Below are 18,521 nucleotides of genomic sequence, written 5' to 3'. Positions count from 1 at the left end.
GACCCATGGGGGGGGGGTCCCAGACCTATGGGGGGGGTCCCAGGCCCACGGGGTGGTCCCAGACCTATGGGGGGGGGGGTCCCAGACCTATGGGGGGGGTCCCAGGCCCATGGAGGGGTCCCAGACCTATGGGGGGGGGGTCCCAGATCCATTGAGGGGGGTCCCAGTCCCACTGGGTGGGGGGGGTTGCAGTCCTATAGGGGGGTCCCATTTGGGGTCCCAGTCCCACGGGGGGGGGGGGGGTCCCAATCCCTGTGAAACCCCAGGACACCCCCCCCCACCCTTTTAGGGTGAAAGGACCACCCCCCAGCTCATTTTATAGAAAACCTTTATTCTGTAAAAATTGGGGGGGGGGGGGGGTGAGGGGGGGCTCACATGGACGGGGGGGGGAGGGCAGGGGGCCGGGCACCCCCATGGGCACCCCCGGGAGCCCCCCCACCCCCACCCCGCAGCGGGCGGAGGGGGGGCCACGCCGGACGGTGCCCCCCAGTGTCTCTCCTTCCCCCCCCCCCCCCCAGCTCCGATATATACAGACAATAAATACGGACCCCCCCCCCCGGGATGGGGAGGGGGGGGGCTCAGGCCGGGGGGCGCGCGGGGACGCAGCGGGGGGGTCCCTGCGCCGGGACGGAGCCGGGGGGGCAGAGGCAGCGGAAGGAGCCGGGGGTGTTGAGGCAGCGCCCCCCCCGGCACAGGGCGGCCTCCGAGCACTCGTCGACATCTGCGGGGAGGGGGGGGGGTCAGAGGGGGTCGGGGGGGGGGATTAAGGGGGGTTGGGGGGGACTCGGGGTGGGATCAGGGTGGGATTGGGGGGGGTTGGGGTGGGATTTTGGGTAGGATTGGGGTGGGATTTGGGGTTGGATTGGGATTGGGTGGGATTTGGGGTGGGATTAGGGTTAGATTGGGATTGGGTGGGATTTGGGGTGGGATTGGGATTGGGTGGGATTTGGGGTGGGATTGGGGTAGGAATGGGGTCGGATTGGGACTGGGTGGGATTTGGGGTGGGATTAGGGTTAGATTGGGATTGGGTGGGATTTGGGGTGCGATTGGGATTGGGTGGGATTTGGGGTGGGATTGGGGTAGGAATGGGGTCGGATTGGGATTGGGTGGGATTTGGGGTGGGATTTGGGGTGGGATTGGGATTGGGTGGGATTTGGGGTGGGATTGGGGTTAGATTGGGATTGGGTGGGATTTGGGGTGGGATTGGGATTGGGATTGTATGTGGGGTCTGACTGGGGTGGGGAGGGGTTGGGGATGGGATTGGGGTGGGATTTGGGGTGGGATTGGGATTGGGATTGTATTTGGGGTCTGACTGGGGTGGGGAGGGGTTGGGGATGGGATTGGGGTGGGATTTGGGGTGGGATTAGGGGGTTGGATTAGGGTAGGATCGGGGGTTGGATCAGGGTGGGATCGGGGTGGGATTGGGGATGGGGTGGGGTGGGAATGGGGTGGGATTTGGGCTGGGACGGGGGATTGGGACGGGCTGGGATGGGGTTGGGATGGGATTAGGCCGGGATTGGGATGGGATTAGGCCGGGATTAGGCCGGGGCCGGGTTTTGGGGGGGGGTCTCCTCACCCACGCAGGCCACGCGGGCGGCATCCAGCCGGTACCCGGGGTCGCAGGCGCAGGTGAAGCCCTGGGGCACCCGCACGCAGCGCCCGTGCTCGCAGCCGCTCAGCACCCCGCACAGCTCCGCCGGCAGCGCCTCATCCTGGGGGTCTGCGGTTTTCGGGGGGGGGGTCCACATCAGCCCACCCACCCCCCCAATAAAAAAAAACCCCACCAAATTCCCCCCCCCCGCCCCCGAAAACCCCCCGCCCCAACTCACCGTCCTCGCTGGCTCGCCCCGGCCGCTCGGCCACGCCGTGGGGCTGGAAGAGCCACGGGGGGGGGGCCTGGGGGGCGCTGGGGGGGCTGCGGGGCCGGGAGGAGCGGGGGGGGGCCCGCCGGGACCCCTCGAAATCCTCCAAGTCCTCGTAGCGGGGCGGGGGGGGGCGCGTAGAGGGCGTCCCCGCGGGGGTCGTAGCCCCCCGCCGCCCCCCCCAGCCCGTAGGGGTCGTAGTCGGCGCGCAGCCCCGGGGGGGGCAGGCGGGGGCCCCCGAAAGGGAGGGGGCCGTAGGGCAGCCCGTAGTGGGGGGCGTATTCGGGGCCGTATTCGTAGGGGGGGCCCAGCCCCGGGCCGGGGGGGCGCAGGACGTTGCAGAGGAACTCGAAGTCATCTGGGGGGGGGGGGGGGGGAGAGAAAAAGCTGGGGAGGGGGGGACGCAGATTGCGGGGCTGGGGGGGGGGGGCGCACAAAAAATGGGGATGTAAAAGGGGGGGCGTTGTAGGGGGTGGGAGGGGTCAGCGCTAAAAGGGGGGGGTGCCCAAGGGGTCCCCGTTATGGGGGTTTTGGGGGGGGGTCTCTATTGCTGGGGTAGGAGGGGGGGCAGGGTGGGGGTCCCCCTACGTGGGGGCTGGGGACGTGGGGTCTTGGGGACATGGGCGTGGGGGACACAGGGACACGGGCATAGGGGAGGGGGGGTTGTGGGCATGGGGGGGGGCATGGGGACGTGGGGGACATGGGGACGTGGGCATGGGGGGGGGACAGGGACATGGGGGACAGGGGAAAACGGGGGGACATGGGGATGTGAGGATATAGGGCCATGTGGCTACGGGGACGTGGGGACACGGGGCCGGAGGGGACACGGGGCTGGAGGGGACACGGGGACATTGGGGACATGGGGACGTTGGGGACACAGGGCCGGAGGGGACACGGGGCTGGAGGGGACACGGGGCCGGAGGGGACACGGGGACGTTGGGGACATGGGGACGTTGGGGACATGGGGACGTTGGGACACGGGGCTGGAGGGGACACGGGGATGTTGGGGACATGGGGACGTTGGGACACGGGGCTGGAGGGGACATGGGGACGTTGGGACACGGGGCTGGAGGGGACACGGGGATGTTGGGGACATGGGGACGTTGGGGACATGGGGACGTTGGGGACATGGGGACGTTGGGACACGGGGCTGGAGGGGCCGCGGGGACACTGGAGACACTGGGGACACGGTGGCAGCACCTGAGTGCCGCGCGGGGCAGAGGGCGCAGTCCATGCCCCAGGCCTCCCCGTAGAGGCAGCAGCACTCGGTGTAGGTCGCCTGCCGGTCCAGCCGCGGGCGCCCGCACACCAGGTCGGGGCCGACCTCCTGCCAGCACACGGCCGGGTCCTCCTCTGGGGACACGGGGACACGGTGACGGGGGGGGCGTGGGGCATGGGGACACGGGGACGTGGGACATGGGGACACAGGGACACAGTGACATGGGGACGTGAGATGTGGGGACACGGGGATGTGGGGACGTGGGGACACGGGGACACGGGGACGTGGGACATGGGGACACGGGGACGTGGGACATGGGGACACGGGACATGGGGACACAGGGACGTGGGGACGTGGGGACACGGGGACACGGGGACACAGTGACGGGAGGGGCATGGGACATGGGGACACGGGGACGTGGGACACGGGGACACAGTGACACGGGGACGTGGGACATGGGGACACGGTGACACGGGAACGTGGGACATGGGGACACGGGGACACGGTGACACGGGGACGTGGGACACGGGGACACGGGGATGTGGGGATGTGGGACATGGGGACACAGGGACGTGGGACATGGGGACACGGGGACGTGGGGACGTGGGGACACGGGGAGGAGGCGTGGGATGTGGGGAGGCAACGGGGGACACGGGGACACGGGACATGGGGACGCGGTGACATAGGGATGTGGGACATGGGGACACGGGGAGGTGATGTGGGATGTGGGGAGACAAGAGGGGACACGGGGACACGGGGACATGGGGACACAATGAGGGGACACGGGGACACAGGGACGTGGGACATGGGGACATGGGGACGTGGGACACGGGGACATGGGGACACGTGAGGTGGGGACATGGGGACACGGGAACGTGGGATATGGGACATGGGGACATGGTGACGTGGGGACGTGGGACATGGGGACACGGGGACATGGTGACATGGGGACACGGGGAGGTGGTGTGGGATGTGCAGAGACAACAGGGGACACGGGGACATGGGGATGTGGGACATGGGGACACGGGGAGGCGATGTGGGACGTGGGGACACGGTGACACAGGGATTTGGGACATGGGGACATGGGGACGTGAGACGTGGGGACGTGGGACATGGGGACATGGGGACACGGCGATGTGGGACAGGGGGATGTGGGGATGTGGGACATGGGGATACGGTGACATGGGACCCAGGGAGACAACGTGGGACATGGGGAGGTGACGTGGGACGTGGGGACACGGGGACATGGGGACACGGGGATTTGGGGACACCAGGATACAGTGACATGGGGGTATGGTGACATGGGGACACAGGACATAGGACAGGGATATGGGGACACACGGGGACAGGGCGACACGGGGTGGGGGGTGACGGTGACATGGGGGGGGGTGACACGGGGGGTGGCAGGGGGTGCCCTCACCCATGGCGCGGGTGTCGTTGGTGACGCAGCGGCGCTGGGAGCCGTCCAGCACCAGGGGGGGGGCGCAGGAGCAGAAGTAGGAGCCCACCGTGTTGACGCAGCGGCCCCCGATGCACGGCTCCGCGTCCTCGTCCTGGCACTCGTCGTTATCTGGGGGGGGGGCAGCGGTCGGTGGGGGAGGGCGGGGGGCACGGGGGCTTGCTGGAAGGGTGTGCACAGGGTGCTGGCAGGGTGCTCAGGGCGCTGGCAGGGGGCTCAGGGTGCTCAGGGTGCAGGCAGGGTGCTGAGGGTGCTGTCAGGGTGCAGGCAGGGTGCTCAGGGTGCAGGCAAGGTGCTCAGGGTGCAGGCAAGGTGCTGGAAGGGTGTGGGCAGGGTGTTAGCAGGGTGCTCAGGGTGCAGGCAGGGTACAAGTAGGGTGCTCAGGGTGCTGGAAGGGTGCTCAGGGTGCTCAGGGTGCTGGCAGGGTGCTGTCAGGGTGCAGGCAGGGTGCAGGCAGGGTGCTCAGGGTGCTGTCAGGGTGCAGGCAGGGTGCTCAGGGTGCTCAGGGTGCTGTCAGGGTGTAGGCAGGGTGCTGTCTGGGTACAGGTAGTGTGCTCAGGGTGCAGGTAGGGTGCTCAGGGTGCTCAGGGTGCAAATAGGATGCTCAGGGTGCAGGCAGGGTGCTCGGGGTGCTGGCAGGGTGCTCAGAGTGCAAACAGGGTGCAGAGGGTGCAGGCAGGGTGCTGGGGGTGCAGGCAGGGTGCTCAGGGTGCTGTCAGGGTGCTGGAAGGGTGCCGGAAGGGTGCAGGTAGGGCGCGCTCAGGGTGCAGTCAGGGTACAAGTAGGGTGCTCAGGGTACAGACAGGGTGCAGGCAGGGTGCTGGCAGGGTGCAAGTAGGGTGCTCAGGGTACAGACAGGGTGCTGGCAGGGTGCTGGCAGGGTGCTGGTAGGGTGCTCAGGCTGCTGTCAGGGTGCTCAGGGTACAGACAGGGTGCTGTCAGGGTGCACAGGGTGCTGGCAGGGTGCTCAGGGTACAGACAGGGTGTAGGCAGGGTGCTCGGGGTGCGGGCAGGGTGCTGGGGGTGCGGGCAGGGTGCTGGGGGTGCAAGTAGGGTGCTCAGGGTACAGACAGGGTGCTGTCAGGGTGCTCAGGGTGCTGGCAGGGTGCTGGCAGGGTGCTGGGGGTGCAGGCAGGGTGCTGGGGGTGCAGGCAGGGTGCTCAGGGTGCAGGCAGGGTGCTCAGGGTGCTCAGGGTGCTGGCAGGGTGCCGGGGGTGCTGGGCGCTCACCCACGCACTGCAGGTGCTCCTGCTCGTAGTAGTAGCCGCTGGGGCAGTAGCAGCTGAAGCCGGGGGCGGCGTTGACGCAGACCCCCCCCCGGCACAGCTGCGGCGCGAACACCCGGCACTCGTCCACGTCTGGGGGGGGGGGGAGGGTGCGACGTCAGGGGAGGGTCCCCGAAATGGGGGGGGGGAGCACCCCCAAAACGGGGAAGCCCCTAAATAGGGGGGGTATCCCCAAATTAGGGGGGGTATCCCCCCAAAATGGGGGGGGGGGGAATTCCCAAAATACGGGGGGGGCATCCCCCCAAAATAGGGGGGGGGAATTCCCAAAATAGGGGGGGGGCATCCCCAAATTGGAGGGGCATCCCTAAAGTGGGGGAGCCCCTAAATATGGGGGGAGTCCCTAAATGGGGGGGGAGTCCCTAAATGGGGGGGGAGCCCCCAAATGGGGGGGCCCCATGGCTGTGCCCCCCCCCCGCAGCCGCACTCACCTGCTGCTGAGCCCTGGGGCCCCGTGGTCTGGCCGGTCCCGTGGGGGCAGAGGGCTCGGTGCTCGGCTTGGGGGGGGGGGGGCGGCGGCGTCACCCCCCCCCCTTGGCACCGGTGCCACGCACCCGTCCTGACCCCATCCCCATCCCGTCCCTGTCCCCATCCGCACCCCAATCCCAATCCCATCCCATCCCAATCCTAATCCCCTTCCAATCCCAACCCCAATCCCCTTCCAACCCCATCCCCATCCCATCCCAATCCCATCCCCACCCCAATTCCATCCCAATCCCTTTCCACCCCAATCCCAATCCCACCCCCATCCCAATCCCAATCCCATCCCCGCTCCAATCCCTTCCCATCCCCACCCCCATCCTAATCCCATCCCCATCCCATCCCCATCCCAATCCCCATGCCCATCCTCATCCCAATCCCTTCCCACCCCCATTCCATCCCAATCCCATCCCCATCCTAATACTATCCCCATCCCCACCCCATCCCATCCCAGTCCCAACCCCAACCCCAACCCCAACCCCAACCCCAACCCCAATCCCATCCCCATCCCAATCCCCATGCCCATCCCCATCCCAATCCCTTCCCACCACCATTCCATCCCAATCCCATCCCCATCCTAATCCCATCCCCATCCCCACCCCATCCCCATCCCAGTCCCAACCCCAACCCCAATCCCATCCCCATCCCAATCCCATCCCACCCCAATCCCCATCCCCATTCCCACCCCACCCCATCTCCAATCCCCTCCCCACCCCGACCCCGTCCCATCCCCCCCCCCCCCCCCCCATCCCCATGTCCCCACCGGTTCCAGGAGTGGGGCACGGCCGCGGGGGGGGGGCAGCGGACCCCCCAGGCCCCCCCCACGCTGCAGCAGCACTGCTGCTGGGTGACGTTGGGCGCCAGCACCCCGCAGGCGGGGCTGAAGCACGCCGCCGCCGGGGGGGCCGCCACGGCGCCGGGGGGGGCCGGAGGCGGGGGGGGGTCGCTGGGGGGGGGTCCCCCGCACGTCCCCGTCACCGGGTCGAACTCGTGGCCCCCGTCGGGGCAGAGGCAGAGGAAGGAGCCGTCCACGTTCTCGCAGCGCGCCGCCCCGCACACCCCTGGCAGCGTGGCGCACTCGTCCACGTCTGGGGGAGAAATACGACGGGGGGGGGGCTCAGCATCGCTGTGTGCGTCCCCCCCGCTCCTCCCCCCCACCCCGCTGTCCCCGTTGTCCCCGTACCCTGGCAGTGGTGGCCGTGGCGGGCGGCCTCGTAGCCCTGGTGGCAGGCGCACTGGAAGGAGCCGGGGAGGTTGTGGCAGGCGGCGTGGGGGCCGCAGCGGGCCCCCCCCTCGGCGCACTCGTCCTCGTCTGCAAGGGGGAGCGGTGACATTTGGGGGGGGGGGGGGAGGGGGGGGGCATGGAATCGTCCCCCAAAAGCTCAGCCCTGTGGCGGGGTCCCCGTTGCCCCCCGACGGTCCCTGCTGGCCGTCCCCATCCTAACCCCATGGAGAAGTCGCCCTGCACCTCAACCCCATTTGGCTGTCCCCAATGGCCCCATGGGGTTGTCCCCAACGGCCCCATGGGGTTGTCCCCAATGTCCCCCGTGGTTGTCCCCATTGTCTCCCCCGGTATTGTCCCTGGTGTCCCCCATGGCGTGGCCCAGCTCCATCCTAACCCCATGGGGAAGTTCCCCTGCCCCTACAAACCCCATAGCGATGTCCCCTCTGTCCCCTAGGGCACGGTCCCCTCTGTCCCCACAGTTCCTGCTCCCTCCCCCTTCTCCGCACCCCCCTGGCAGGTCACGGTCTCCGCAGCCCCCCCGTGCCCCCGTCCCTGTCCCTGTGCCCCCGTCCCCGTCCCCGTGGCCCCGTACCCTCACACCCCCCGCCGTCCCGGGGCCGGTAGCCGGGCTGGCAGGCGGGCACGCAGCGGTAGGAGCCGGGCAGGTTCTCGCAGCGCTCGGCCCCGCACAGCTCGGCCCCGTGCTCCTGGCACTCGTCCACGTCTGCGGGGACACCGGGGGGGCGGGGGGACCCCGAGCAGGGGAGGGACAAGGTGGGATGGGGGACGACGGGGACCCCAGCCCGGGGCAGGATGAGCCCCGTGCATATCACATCCCCGTGTGCAGGTTCCCATCCCTGTCCCAGTCCCCATGCCATCCCATTCTGGTCCCTGCACCTGTCCCCGTCCCCATCCCAATCGCAATCCCATCCCCATCCCATCCCCATCCCCATCCCCATCCCCATCCCATCCCCATCCCTATCCCATCTCCATCCCAATCCCCATCCCAATCCCAATCCCATCCCAATCCCATCCCCATCCCCATCCCAATCCCATCCCCATCCCATCCCAATCCCCATCCCCATCCCCATCCCATCCCCATCCCATCCCCATCCCCATCCCATCCCCATCCCCATCCCCATCCCCATCCCCATCCCATCCCACCCCATCCCACCCCATCCCCATCCCCATCCCCATCCCAATCCCAATCCCATCCCAATCCCATCCCAATCCCATCCCATCCCCATCCTACTCCAATCCCAGTCCCTATACTCTTCCATTATTGGTCTCTATCTCCATCCCCACCCAGTCCCAATCCCAATCCCCATCCCATCCCAATCCCAATCCCAATCCCCGCTCACCCTCACACCCCCCGCCGTCCCGGGGCCGGTAGCCGGGCTGGCAGGCGGGCACGCAGCGGTAGGAGCCGGGCAGGTTCTCGCAGCGCTCGGCCCCGCACAGCTCGGCCCCGTGCTCCTGGCACTCGTCCACGTCTGTGGGGACAGGGCCACTCTCGCCGCCAGCCCCAGGGTGGGGGGCACCCAAAAACAACCCCCCCCAGCCCCTCACCGTGGCACTGGGCCCGCTCAGCATCGGTGCGGAAGCCGGCGGGGCAGTGGCACTCGAAGGCGCCGTCGGTGTTGGCGCAGCGGCCGCCCTGGCACACGTCCCCCCGCTGGCACTCGTCCACGTCTGGGGGGGACACGGGGTGAGGACGGGGGGGACATGGGCACGGGGGGGGGACATGGGGGCAGGGGGGAAAAGGGGGAAAAGGGGGGACACGGGGGAAGAGGGGGACACGGGGATGGTGGCACCCCGTGGTACCCGGATGCTTGGGTGGGTGATGAAGGGGTGGGGTGGGATGGGATGGGATTGGAATGGGATTGGGGTTGGGATGGAAATGGCGATGGGGATTGGGATGGGATGGAAAAGGGATGGGATTTGGGGTGGGATGGGGATGGGATTGGGGTGGGGATGGGGATTGGGGTGGGAATGGGGTTGGGATGGGGACAGGGAGGGACATGGGGATGGGATGGGATGGGATGGGATGGGATGGGATGGGACGGGATGGGATGGGATGGGATGGGATGGGATGGGATGGGATGGGATGGGACGGGATGGGATGGGATGGGATGGGACGGGATGGGATGGGATGAGGAGAGACATGGGGATGGGAAAGGGATTGAATTGGGATGGGGACATGGATGGGGACGGGAACGGGATGGGATGGGGATGGGATTGAGTAGATTAACTGGGACCAGGAAGCACAACTGGAATGGCGACCAGGACGAGGATGGGGACAGCAACGAGCACAGGGGCCGGGACGGGTATGGGGACCAGGACAGGCAGGGGGATGGGGACGGGGACCATGACGGGCTCTGACCGACGCATGCGGTGCCCTCGGGGGTGCTGGCGTAGCCCTGGGCGCAGAGGCAGCTGTAAGAGCCCTCGGTGTTGAGGCACTCGCCGTGGGGGAAGCAGAAGTCGCCCTCCAGGCACTCGTTGACATCTGTGGGAGGACGGGGGCCATCAGGGGGCCATCGGGGGGGGGACACGGTGCCGTCCCCACGCCGCCCCCGCCACTCACCCGCACACGGCGCGCCGCCGGCACCCGCCCGGTAGCCGCGCCGGCACTGGCAGCGGAAGGAGCCCTCGGTGTTACTGCAGCGGCCGTGGGGACCGCAGGGCGAGCCCGTGGCGCACTCGTCCACGTCTACGGGGTGGCACAGTCAGGGTGGGCCCTCCTGGGGGACAGGGGGACGCGGGGGGGACGTGGGGGCGCGTACCTGCGCAGCGCCCGTGGCGCAGCTCAAAGCCGTCGCGGCACGGCTGGCACTGGAAGGAGCCCGGCGTGTTGACGCACTCCTGGCCGGGGCAGGCCAGGTGGTTCTCGCACTCGTCGATGTCTGCGCGGCACGGAGAGGGGGCGGCGGTGGCACCCCGGGGGAGGTCGTGGGTGGGGGCACCATGGATGGGGACACCATGGATGGGGAGGTCATGGATGGGGGCACCATGGATGGGGAGATCATGGATGGGGACATCATGGATGGGGAGATCATGGATGGGGACACCATGGATGGGGAGATCATGGATGGGGACACCATGGATGGGGAGGTCATGGATGGGGGCACCATAGATGGGGAGGTCATGGATGGGGGCACCATGGATGGGGAGGTCACGGATGGTGAGCCCATGGATGTTCACCCCATGGCTGGCGACACTATGGCATGGTGACCCCATGGCACAGTGACCCCATGGATGAACCCATGGATGGTGACCCCATGAACAATGACCCCACGGGTGATGATCATGCCCTTGGTGTCCCCATACCCCAGTGTCCCCATACCCCGGTGTCCCCATGCCCTTGGTGTCCCCATACCCTTGGTGTACCCATGCCCTTGGTGTCCCCACACCCTTGGTGTCCCCATACCCCAGTGTCCCCATACCCCAGTGTCCCCATACCCCGGTGTCCCCATGCCCTTGGTGTCCCCATGCCCTTGGTGTCCCCATGCCCTTGGTGTCCCCATACCCTTGGTGTCCCCACGCCCTTGGTGTCCCCATACCCCAGTGTCCCCATACCCCGGTGTCCCCGCACCCTTGGTGTCCCCACGCCTCGTGTCCCCACACCCTGATATCCCAATACCTTAGTGTCCCCGTACCCCAGTGTCCCCACACCCCGGTGTCCCCACAGCCCACACCTGGTGTCCCCACCCCCGGTGTCCCCGCTCACCCTGGCACTGTCCCGCGGGCGTGCTGGCCCGGTAGCCGGCCGGGCAGACGCAGCGGTAGCCACCGGGCAAGTTCTCGCAGCGGCTCTGGGCACAGGGCGGGGGGCTCTGGGCGCACTCGTCCACGTCTGCGGGGACACGGCCACCTCAGCCCCGTCCCCGTTGTCCCCACTGTCCCCCGTTGTCCCCCATATCGTCCCTGCTGACCTTGGCAGTCGGTGCCACCGGGGCCAGGCCGGTAGCCGGGGCCGCAGGCGCAGCGGAAGCTCCCCACCGTGTTCTCGCAGCGGCCGGGGGCGCAGGGCCGGGGGCTGCGCCGGCACTCGTCCACGTCTGGGCGGGCGGCGGGACGGACGGCAATGGGGACAGACGGACGGACGGATGGACGGGAGCGGGGAGGGATGGAGAGACGGGTGGGAGGGAGGGGGGAAGGGGGAGAGGGGAGCGGGAAGGTGGGTGCACGGGGAAAAGGGTGGGTGCATGGGGAGGTGGGTGGGTGCACGGGGAGGTGGGTGCACGGGGAAATGGGTGGGTGCATGGGGAGGTGGGTGCACGGGGAGGTGGGTGGGTGCAGGGGGAGGTGGGTGCATGGGGAGGTGGGTGGGTGCACGGGGAGGTGGGTGCACGGGGAAATGGGTGGGTGCATGGGGAGGTGGGTGCATGGGGAGGTGGGTGGGTGCAGGGGGAGGTGGGTGCATGGGGAAATGGGTGCACGGGGAGGTGGGTGCACGGGGAGGTGGGTGCACGGGGAAATGGGTGGGTGCATGGGGAGGTGGGTGGGTGCAGGGGGAGGTGGGTGCACGGGGAAATGGGTGCACGGGGAAATGGGTGCACGGGGAGGTGGGTGCATTGGGAAATGGGTGCACAGGGAAATGGGTGCACGGGGCGGTGGGTGCACAGGGAGATGGGTGGCCAGGGAGAGGCCGGGCGCCGCTCACCGATGCAGTGGGTGCCCTGGGTGCTGAGCCAGAAGCCGGGGTGGCAGAGGCAGGTGTAGCCGCCCTGGCGCGGGACGCAGCGCCCGGGGCCGCAGATCCGCGGGTTCCGCTCGCACACGCTGCCGGCGGCTGCAACCGGGCGCACATGAGTAACGCATGCGTGTGCAAACAGGCAGGCGTGCAACCGTGCACACGTGTGCAAATAGGCACGCATGCAAACCGCCCACACGTGCAACCACGCATATATTTAGCTGTGCATGCATGAGGTGCACGTGTGCAACTGCAGTTGCATGCAGCTGGGCATGCCTGCAACGGCGTGCAAATGTGCACCTGTGTACACATGTAGCTGTGCACGCACGTAACATGCACGTGTGTAACTGTGCATGCCTGTAACTGTGCACAAATGGGACTTAATGCAAAATGCACGCGCGTGTAAATGCTTGCACATGTAACTGAGCACACATGCAACCACACACACAGCCGTGCAAGCATGCAACCATGCACAAACGCACGGCCACGTGCACACGTGCGGCTGTGCACACCTGTGCAGAAACGTGCGTGTGCGACGGCGCAGAGCGGAACCCCACACGTGCACAAAAAAAACCACACGCATGCAGCTGCGCACAGTGCAACCCCGTGCACGTCTGCAGGCATGCACGTGTGCAACTGTGCACACGCGTGTGCAGCTGTGCACAAGTGCCCCAGCCCTACCTGGTGCCGGACCCTCCGGGCCGGGCGGCGTGGGGAGGGGTCCCAGCAGCCCCAGCGTGGGTCGAGGCACGATGACAACCTCAGGGGCTGGTGGTGGCACCTCAGGGACGCGCGGTGGCACCTCAGGGACCCGTTGTGGCACCTTGGGGACACGTGGTGGCATCTCAGGGACGCGTGGTGGCACCTCGGGGATGCACGGTGGCACCTCAGGGATGCACGGTGGCACCTCAGGGACATGTGGTGGCACCTCAGGGATGCGTTGTGGCACCTCAGGGACGCGTTGTGGCACCTCGGGGACCCGTGGTGGCACATGAGGGACGCGTGGTGGCACCTCAGGGACGCGTTGTGGCACCTCAGGGACACGTTGTGGCACCTCAGGGACGCGTGGTGGCACCTCAGGGACGCGTTGTGGCACCTCAGGGACACGTTGTGGCACCTCGGGGACGCGTGGTGGCACTTCGTGGACGCGTTGTGGCACCTCAGGGACCCGTTGTGGCACCTTGGGGACACATGGTGGCACCTCAGGGATGCACGGTGGCACCTCAGGGACGCGTGGTGGCACCTCGGGGACGCGTGGCGGCACCTCAGGGACACGTTGTGGCACCTCGGGGACCCGCGGCGGCACCTCGGGGACAGGCGGTGACCTGCTGGGGGGCGGCCGACCGGGGCGCCAGCGAGCTGTGGGGCAGAGCAATGGGGTGAGGGGGGGTCCCAGCTGGCAGGGGGGGGGGGACAAAGGTGGGGGGGGGGGACAAGGGGCTCACGGGCGGCGGTCACGGCCGGGGAGGGGACACGGGGACGTCCCAGGGGGACACGGGGCAGGTCCTGGCCCAGGTAGCGGGTGTTGTAGCGCAGGTCGGAGGCCGAGTAGTGGTAGCCGGGGCCGGCGGGGCAGATCTCCTTGAACCCCTCTGCAATTGAAGGGGGGGGGGGGGGGTGTCAAAACTGCCCCCCCCCAAAAAAAAATTGCCCCCCCCCCCCAAAAAAAATCGCCCCCCCCCAAAAAATTGCCCCCTCCAAAGGGCGAGCCCGTTGCTTCGGGTGCAAATCCCACGAAACGGGGGCTCCCCAAAGGTTTTTTTTTTTGGGGGGGGGGGGGGGTCCAAGGGGGTGTGTGGGGGGGTGGGGGGGTCCCGGGGGGGGGCTCACCGGAGCCGAAGGGGGGGCAGCGCTGGCACGCCGGCCCCCAGGCCTTGCCCACGCGGCTGCAGCAGCAGATCTGGCGGGTGATGTTGCGCAGGGTGGGCAGCGCGCAGCGCCCCTCCCGCAGCACCCGGTAGCATGGCCCCCGCGCCTCCGAGATCACCTGGTGGGCTGGGGGGGGGGCGGGGGGGGGGTTGTACCCGGTCATCCCAATCCCGATCCCGATCCTAGTCCCAATCCTAACCCCAATCCCATTTCATCCCGTTCCCATCCCAATCCCACGCCATCCTACTCCATCCCCATCCCACCCCAGCCCTTTCCCTTTCCTCGTCCCTTCCCCATCCCCTCCCAATCCCAATCCTAATCCCATCCCCTCCCTACTCCAATCCCTACCCCAACCCTGACCCCAACCCCAATCTCACCCCATCCCCATCCCAACCCCAATCCCAATCCCCATCCCCTCCCAATCCCAACCCCATCCCCTCCCAATCCCAGTCCCAATCCCGATCCAAACCCCAACCCCAACCCCCATCCCCTCCCAGTCCCAACCCCCATCCCCTCCCAACCCCGATCCCAATCCCAATCCCAACCCCAATCCCAATCCCAATCCCCATTCCCTCCCAATGCTGACCCCCATCCCCTCCCAACCCCGATCTCAACCCCTACCCCTACCCCAACCCCAACCCCAACCCCAATCCCAACCCCAACCCCAACCCCAATCCCAATCCCAATCCCAATCCCAACCCCAATCCCAATCCCAATCCCAGCCCCAATCCCAATCCCACAGATGCAGCTGCTCCGGGATGAGTCCAGGATGAAGCCCTCGTGGCACAGGCAGGCGAAGCTGCCCCGGGTGTTGGTGCAGAGCCCGTTCTGGCAGAACCCCCCCTCCTGGCACTCATCCACGTCTTTGGGGGGGGGGGGGACAGGACATGGGGGGGGGTCAGCACCCCAAAATCCCCCCCCTCCCCTTTTAACCCCCCCCCCGAAAAAAAAAAACCAACCCCAAAACTCACCCACGCAGGAGCCGTTGGCGCGGCGGAAGCCTTTGGGGCAGGCGTGCTGCCCCACAGCGGGGGGGTTCGCTGCAAGTTGGGGGGGGGGGGGGGGGGCACAAAATGAGCCCCCCCCCCATTGCTTGTCCGTCCCACCACCCCCCCCAAAAAAAACCCCTGCTGCCTTACGGGGGTCGGCGTCGCAGGGCTGGCACTCGTGCACCCCCCAGGCCACGCCGGCCCCCCCGGCAGCAGACGTCCTGGGTGCGCAGACCGGGCAGGGGCGAGCTGCACTGCACGGGGCGGGGGGGTCGGGGGGGGCGCCGGAACCCCCCCCACCCCCCCCCCGCGGTCCCCTCGTGTCCCCATGTCCCCCATCACGTCCCCAGCCGGGCCCCCACATCCCCAGCCGGGTCCCCATCCATGTCCCCACGTCCCCGTCCCGACGGCCGCAGCCACGTCCCCGGGCTCACGTTCCCGTCCCCGTGTCCCCGTCCCCAATGTCCCCACCCCAATGTCCCTGTCCCCACGTCCCCATCCCAACGTCCCCATCCCCGTCCCCATGTCCCCATCTTTGTCCCCATGTCCCCGTCCCCACCCCCATGTCCCCCTCCTGTCCCCATGTCCCCAAGTCTCCCTCCTGTCCCATGTCCCCCCTCCTGTCCCCATGTCCCCAACACCCCCAATGTCCCCAAGTCCCCCTGCTGTCCCCAACGTTCCCAACGTCCCCAATGTCCCCAAGTCCCCCTGCTGTCCCCAATGTCCCCAGCGTCCCCATGTCCCCAGCATCCCCATGTCCCCATCCCTGTCCCCACGTCCCCAACATCCCCAACGTCCCCAATGTCCCCATTTCCCCAATGTCCCCAACGTCCCCATGTCCCCATCCCTGTCCCCAACGTCCCCATGTCCCCATCCCTGTCCCCAACGTCCCCAACGTCCCCAACATCCCCAACGTCCCCCAATGTCCCCATTTCCCCAATGTCCCCAATGTCCCCATGTCCCCATCGCCCCCATGTCCCCAACGTCCCCAACGTCCCCCAATGTCCCCAATGTCCCCATCCCTGTCCCCCATGTCCCCAACATCCCCAACGTCCCCAATGTCCCCAACGTCCCCATGTCCCCATCCCTGTCCCCAACGTCCCCAACATCCCCCAACGTCCCCAATGTCCCCATTTCCCCAATGTCCCCAACGTCCCCATGTCCCCATCCCTGTCCCCATGTCCCCCAACGTCCCCAACATCCCCAACGTCCCCATTTCCCCAATGTCCCCAACGTCCCCATGTCCCCATCCCTGGTCCCCAACGTCCCCAACGTCCCCAACATCCCCAACGTCCCCAATGTCCCCATTTCCCCAATGTCCCCAATGTCCCCATGTCCCCATCCCTGTCCCCAACGCCCCCATGTCCCCAACGTCCCCCAATGTCCCCAATGTCACCATGTCCCCCATCCCTGTCCCCAACGTCCCCAACATCCCCCAACGTCCCCAACATCCCCAACGTCCCCATGTCCCCATCCCTGTCCCCAACGCCCCCATGTCCCCAACGTCCCCAATGTCCCCATTTCCCCAATGTCCCCAACGCCCCCATGTCCCCAACGTCCCCAATGTCCCCATTTCCCCAATGTCCCCAACGTCCCCAACATCCCCAACGTCCCCAATGTCCCCATTTCCCCAATGTCCCCCAACGTCCCCATGTCCCCATCCCTGTCCCCCAACGTCCCCAACGTCCCCAACATCCCCAACGTCCCCAATGGTCCCCCATTTCCCCAATGTCCCCAATGTCCCCCATGTCCCCATCCCTGTCCCCAACGTCCCCAACGTCCCCAACATACCCAACGTCCCCAATGTCTCCATTTCCCCAATGTCCCCAACGTCCCCATGTCCCCATCCCTGTCCGCAACGCCCCCATGTCCCCCAACGCCCCCATGTCCCCAACATCCCCAACGTCCCCCAATGTCCCCCATTTCCCCAATGTCCCCCAATGTCCCCATGTCCCCATCCCTGTCCCCAACGTCCCCAACGTCCCCAACATCCCCAACGTCCCCAATGTCCCCATTTCCCCAATGTCCCCCCAATGTCCCCATGTCCCCATCCCTGTCCCCAACGTCCCCAACGTCCCCAACATACCCAACGTCCCCAATGTCTCCATTTCCCCAATGTCCCCAACGTCCCCATGTCCCCATCCCTGTCCGCAACGCCCCCATGTCCCCAATGCCCCCATGTCCCCAACGTCCCCAACGTCCCCATGTCCCCGATGTCCCCGATGTCCCCACGTCCCCTCACCCTCCGCGCCCCGCAACCGTGCGGAAGCAGTAGCCGAAGCCGGCGGCGGGGCCGAAAGCCGGGGCCCTCCCCGGGCAGGGGGGGGCTGCTCTGCGCCAGCACGCGGGGGGGGGGGCTCCGGGGGGGGGGTCCCCGGCCCCTTCGTCCCCTTCTTCGTCCCCTTCGTCCCCTTCGTCCCCGTCCCGCACCCGCTCCACTGGTGGATGGTGGACCGACGCCTCGGGGGGGTGGCGCACGTGGACGCTCACCATGGACGTCACGCCTTGGGGGGGGCCAATTTGGGGGGGGGGGGGGGGACAAAATTAGGGGGACAGTTTGGAGGGGGACAATTTGAGGGGGGAGAATTGGGGGGGGGACAAAATTGGGGGGACAGTTGGGGGGGGGACAATTTGGGGGGGGGAGAATTGGGGAGGACAAAATTAGGGGGACAGTTGGGGGGGACAATTTGGGGGGGACAACTTGGGGGGGACAATTTGGGGGGGGGGGACAAAATTAGGGGGACAATTTTGGGGGGGCGCAATTTGGGGGGGAGACAATTGGGGGATAGTTTGGGGGGGGGCAATTTGGGGGGACAAAATTGGGGGGGGGCAAAGTTATGGGGGAGAAAATTAGGGGGGGCAATTTGGGGGGCAGGACAATTTGGGGGGGGCAATTTGGGGGGCAAAATTAGGGAGGCAAAATCGGGGGGGTACAAGTTGAGGGGGGAGAATTAGGGGGGAGAATTGGGGGGGGGGACAAAATTTAAAGGGGACAATTCAGGGGGGCAATTTGGGGGGACAATTCGGGGGGGTGGCAGTCGGGGGGGGACAATGGGGGGGGTGACAACGGGGGGGGTGACAATGGGGAGGTGACGGGGGGGGGATTTTTGGGGTGCCCCCCCCCCCTCACCGTTCCTGCTCCTCCCGGTAGTTGGCGATGGGCAGGGTGTAGACGGAGCGGGTGAGGGGGCCTGGGGCCCCCCCGGGGGGGGGTCGCGGGGGGGCCCGGCGGGTGGGGGCGGGGGCGGGGCAGCTGGCAGAACTTGCCCCCCGAAGCCGGGGGGGCACAGGCAGGCGTCCGGCCGCGCGCAGACCCCCCCGTTACGGCACAGCAGCGGGCACAGCTCTGCGGGGAGAGGCGGCGTTGGGGGGGGGGCGCATTTGGGGGGGCACCTGGGGGGGGGGCACATTGGGGGGGGCACCTGGGGGGGGGGGGGAC

General features: G+C 67.7%; 1 protein-coding gene and 1 long non-coding RNA gene across 2 annotated transcripts; one reads left to right on the top strand and one right to left on the bottom strand.

Annotated features, from left to right (window-relative positions):
- Positions 1–311: 311 nt before the first annotated feature.
- LTBP4 (latent transforming growth factor beta binding protein 4) lies at positions 312–17,575 on the bottom strand (the record flags this gene model as incomplete). The annotated part of the gene is given in 27 exon segments (XM_080609074.1): positions 312–721; positions 1,577–1,720; positions 1,830–2,220; positions 3,063–3,215; positions 4,502–4,651; positions 5,770–5,898; positions 6,255–6,320; positions 7,067–7,250; positions 7,252–7,391; positions 7,487–7,615; positions 8,121–8,252; positions 8,890–9,021; positions 9,098–9,220; positions 9,912–10,037; positions 10,116–10,241; positions 10,315–10,434; positions 11,259–11,384; positions 11,464–11,589; positions 12,195–12,323; positions 12,906–13,583; positions 13,670–13,816; positions 14,055–14,219; positions 14,834–14,956; positions 15,065–15,133; positions 15,233–15,287; positions 15,289–15,336; positions 17,342–17,575. Coding segments are annotated over 26 exon segments (4,014 nt in total). The 3' UTR covers positions 312–721; positions 1,577–1,707.
- On the top strand, positions 10,462–11,096 carry LOC308186920. The gene is made up of 3 exons (XR_013944381.1): positions 10,462–10,522; positions 10,613–10,672; positions 10,703–11,096. It is a non-coding gene; the product is annotated as an uncharacterized lncRNA (long non-coding RNA).
- Positions 17,576–18,521: the final 946 nt, after the last annotated feature.

Source organism: Anser brachyrhynchus (genome assembly GCF_964034855.1).
Source record: "Anser brachyrhynchus genome assembly, contig: SCAFFOLD_563, whole genome shotgun sequence".
Taxonomy (NCBI): Eukaryota; Metazoa; Chordata; class Aves; order Anseriformes; family Anatidae; genus Anser; species Anser brachyrhynchus.
This window is presented reverse-complemented; position numbering and strand designations above follow the sequence as displayed.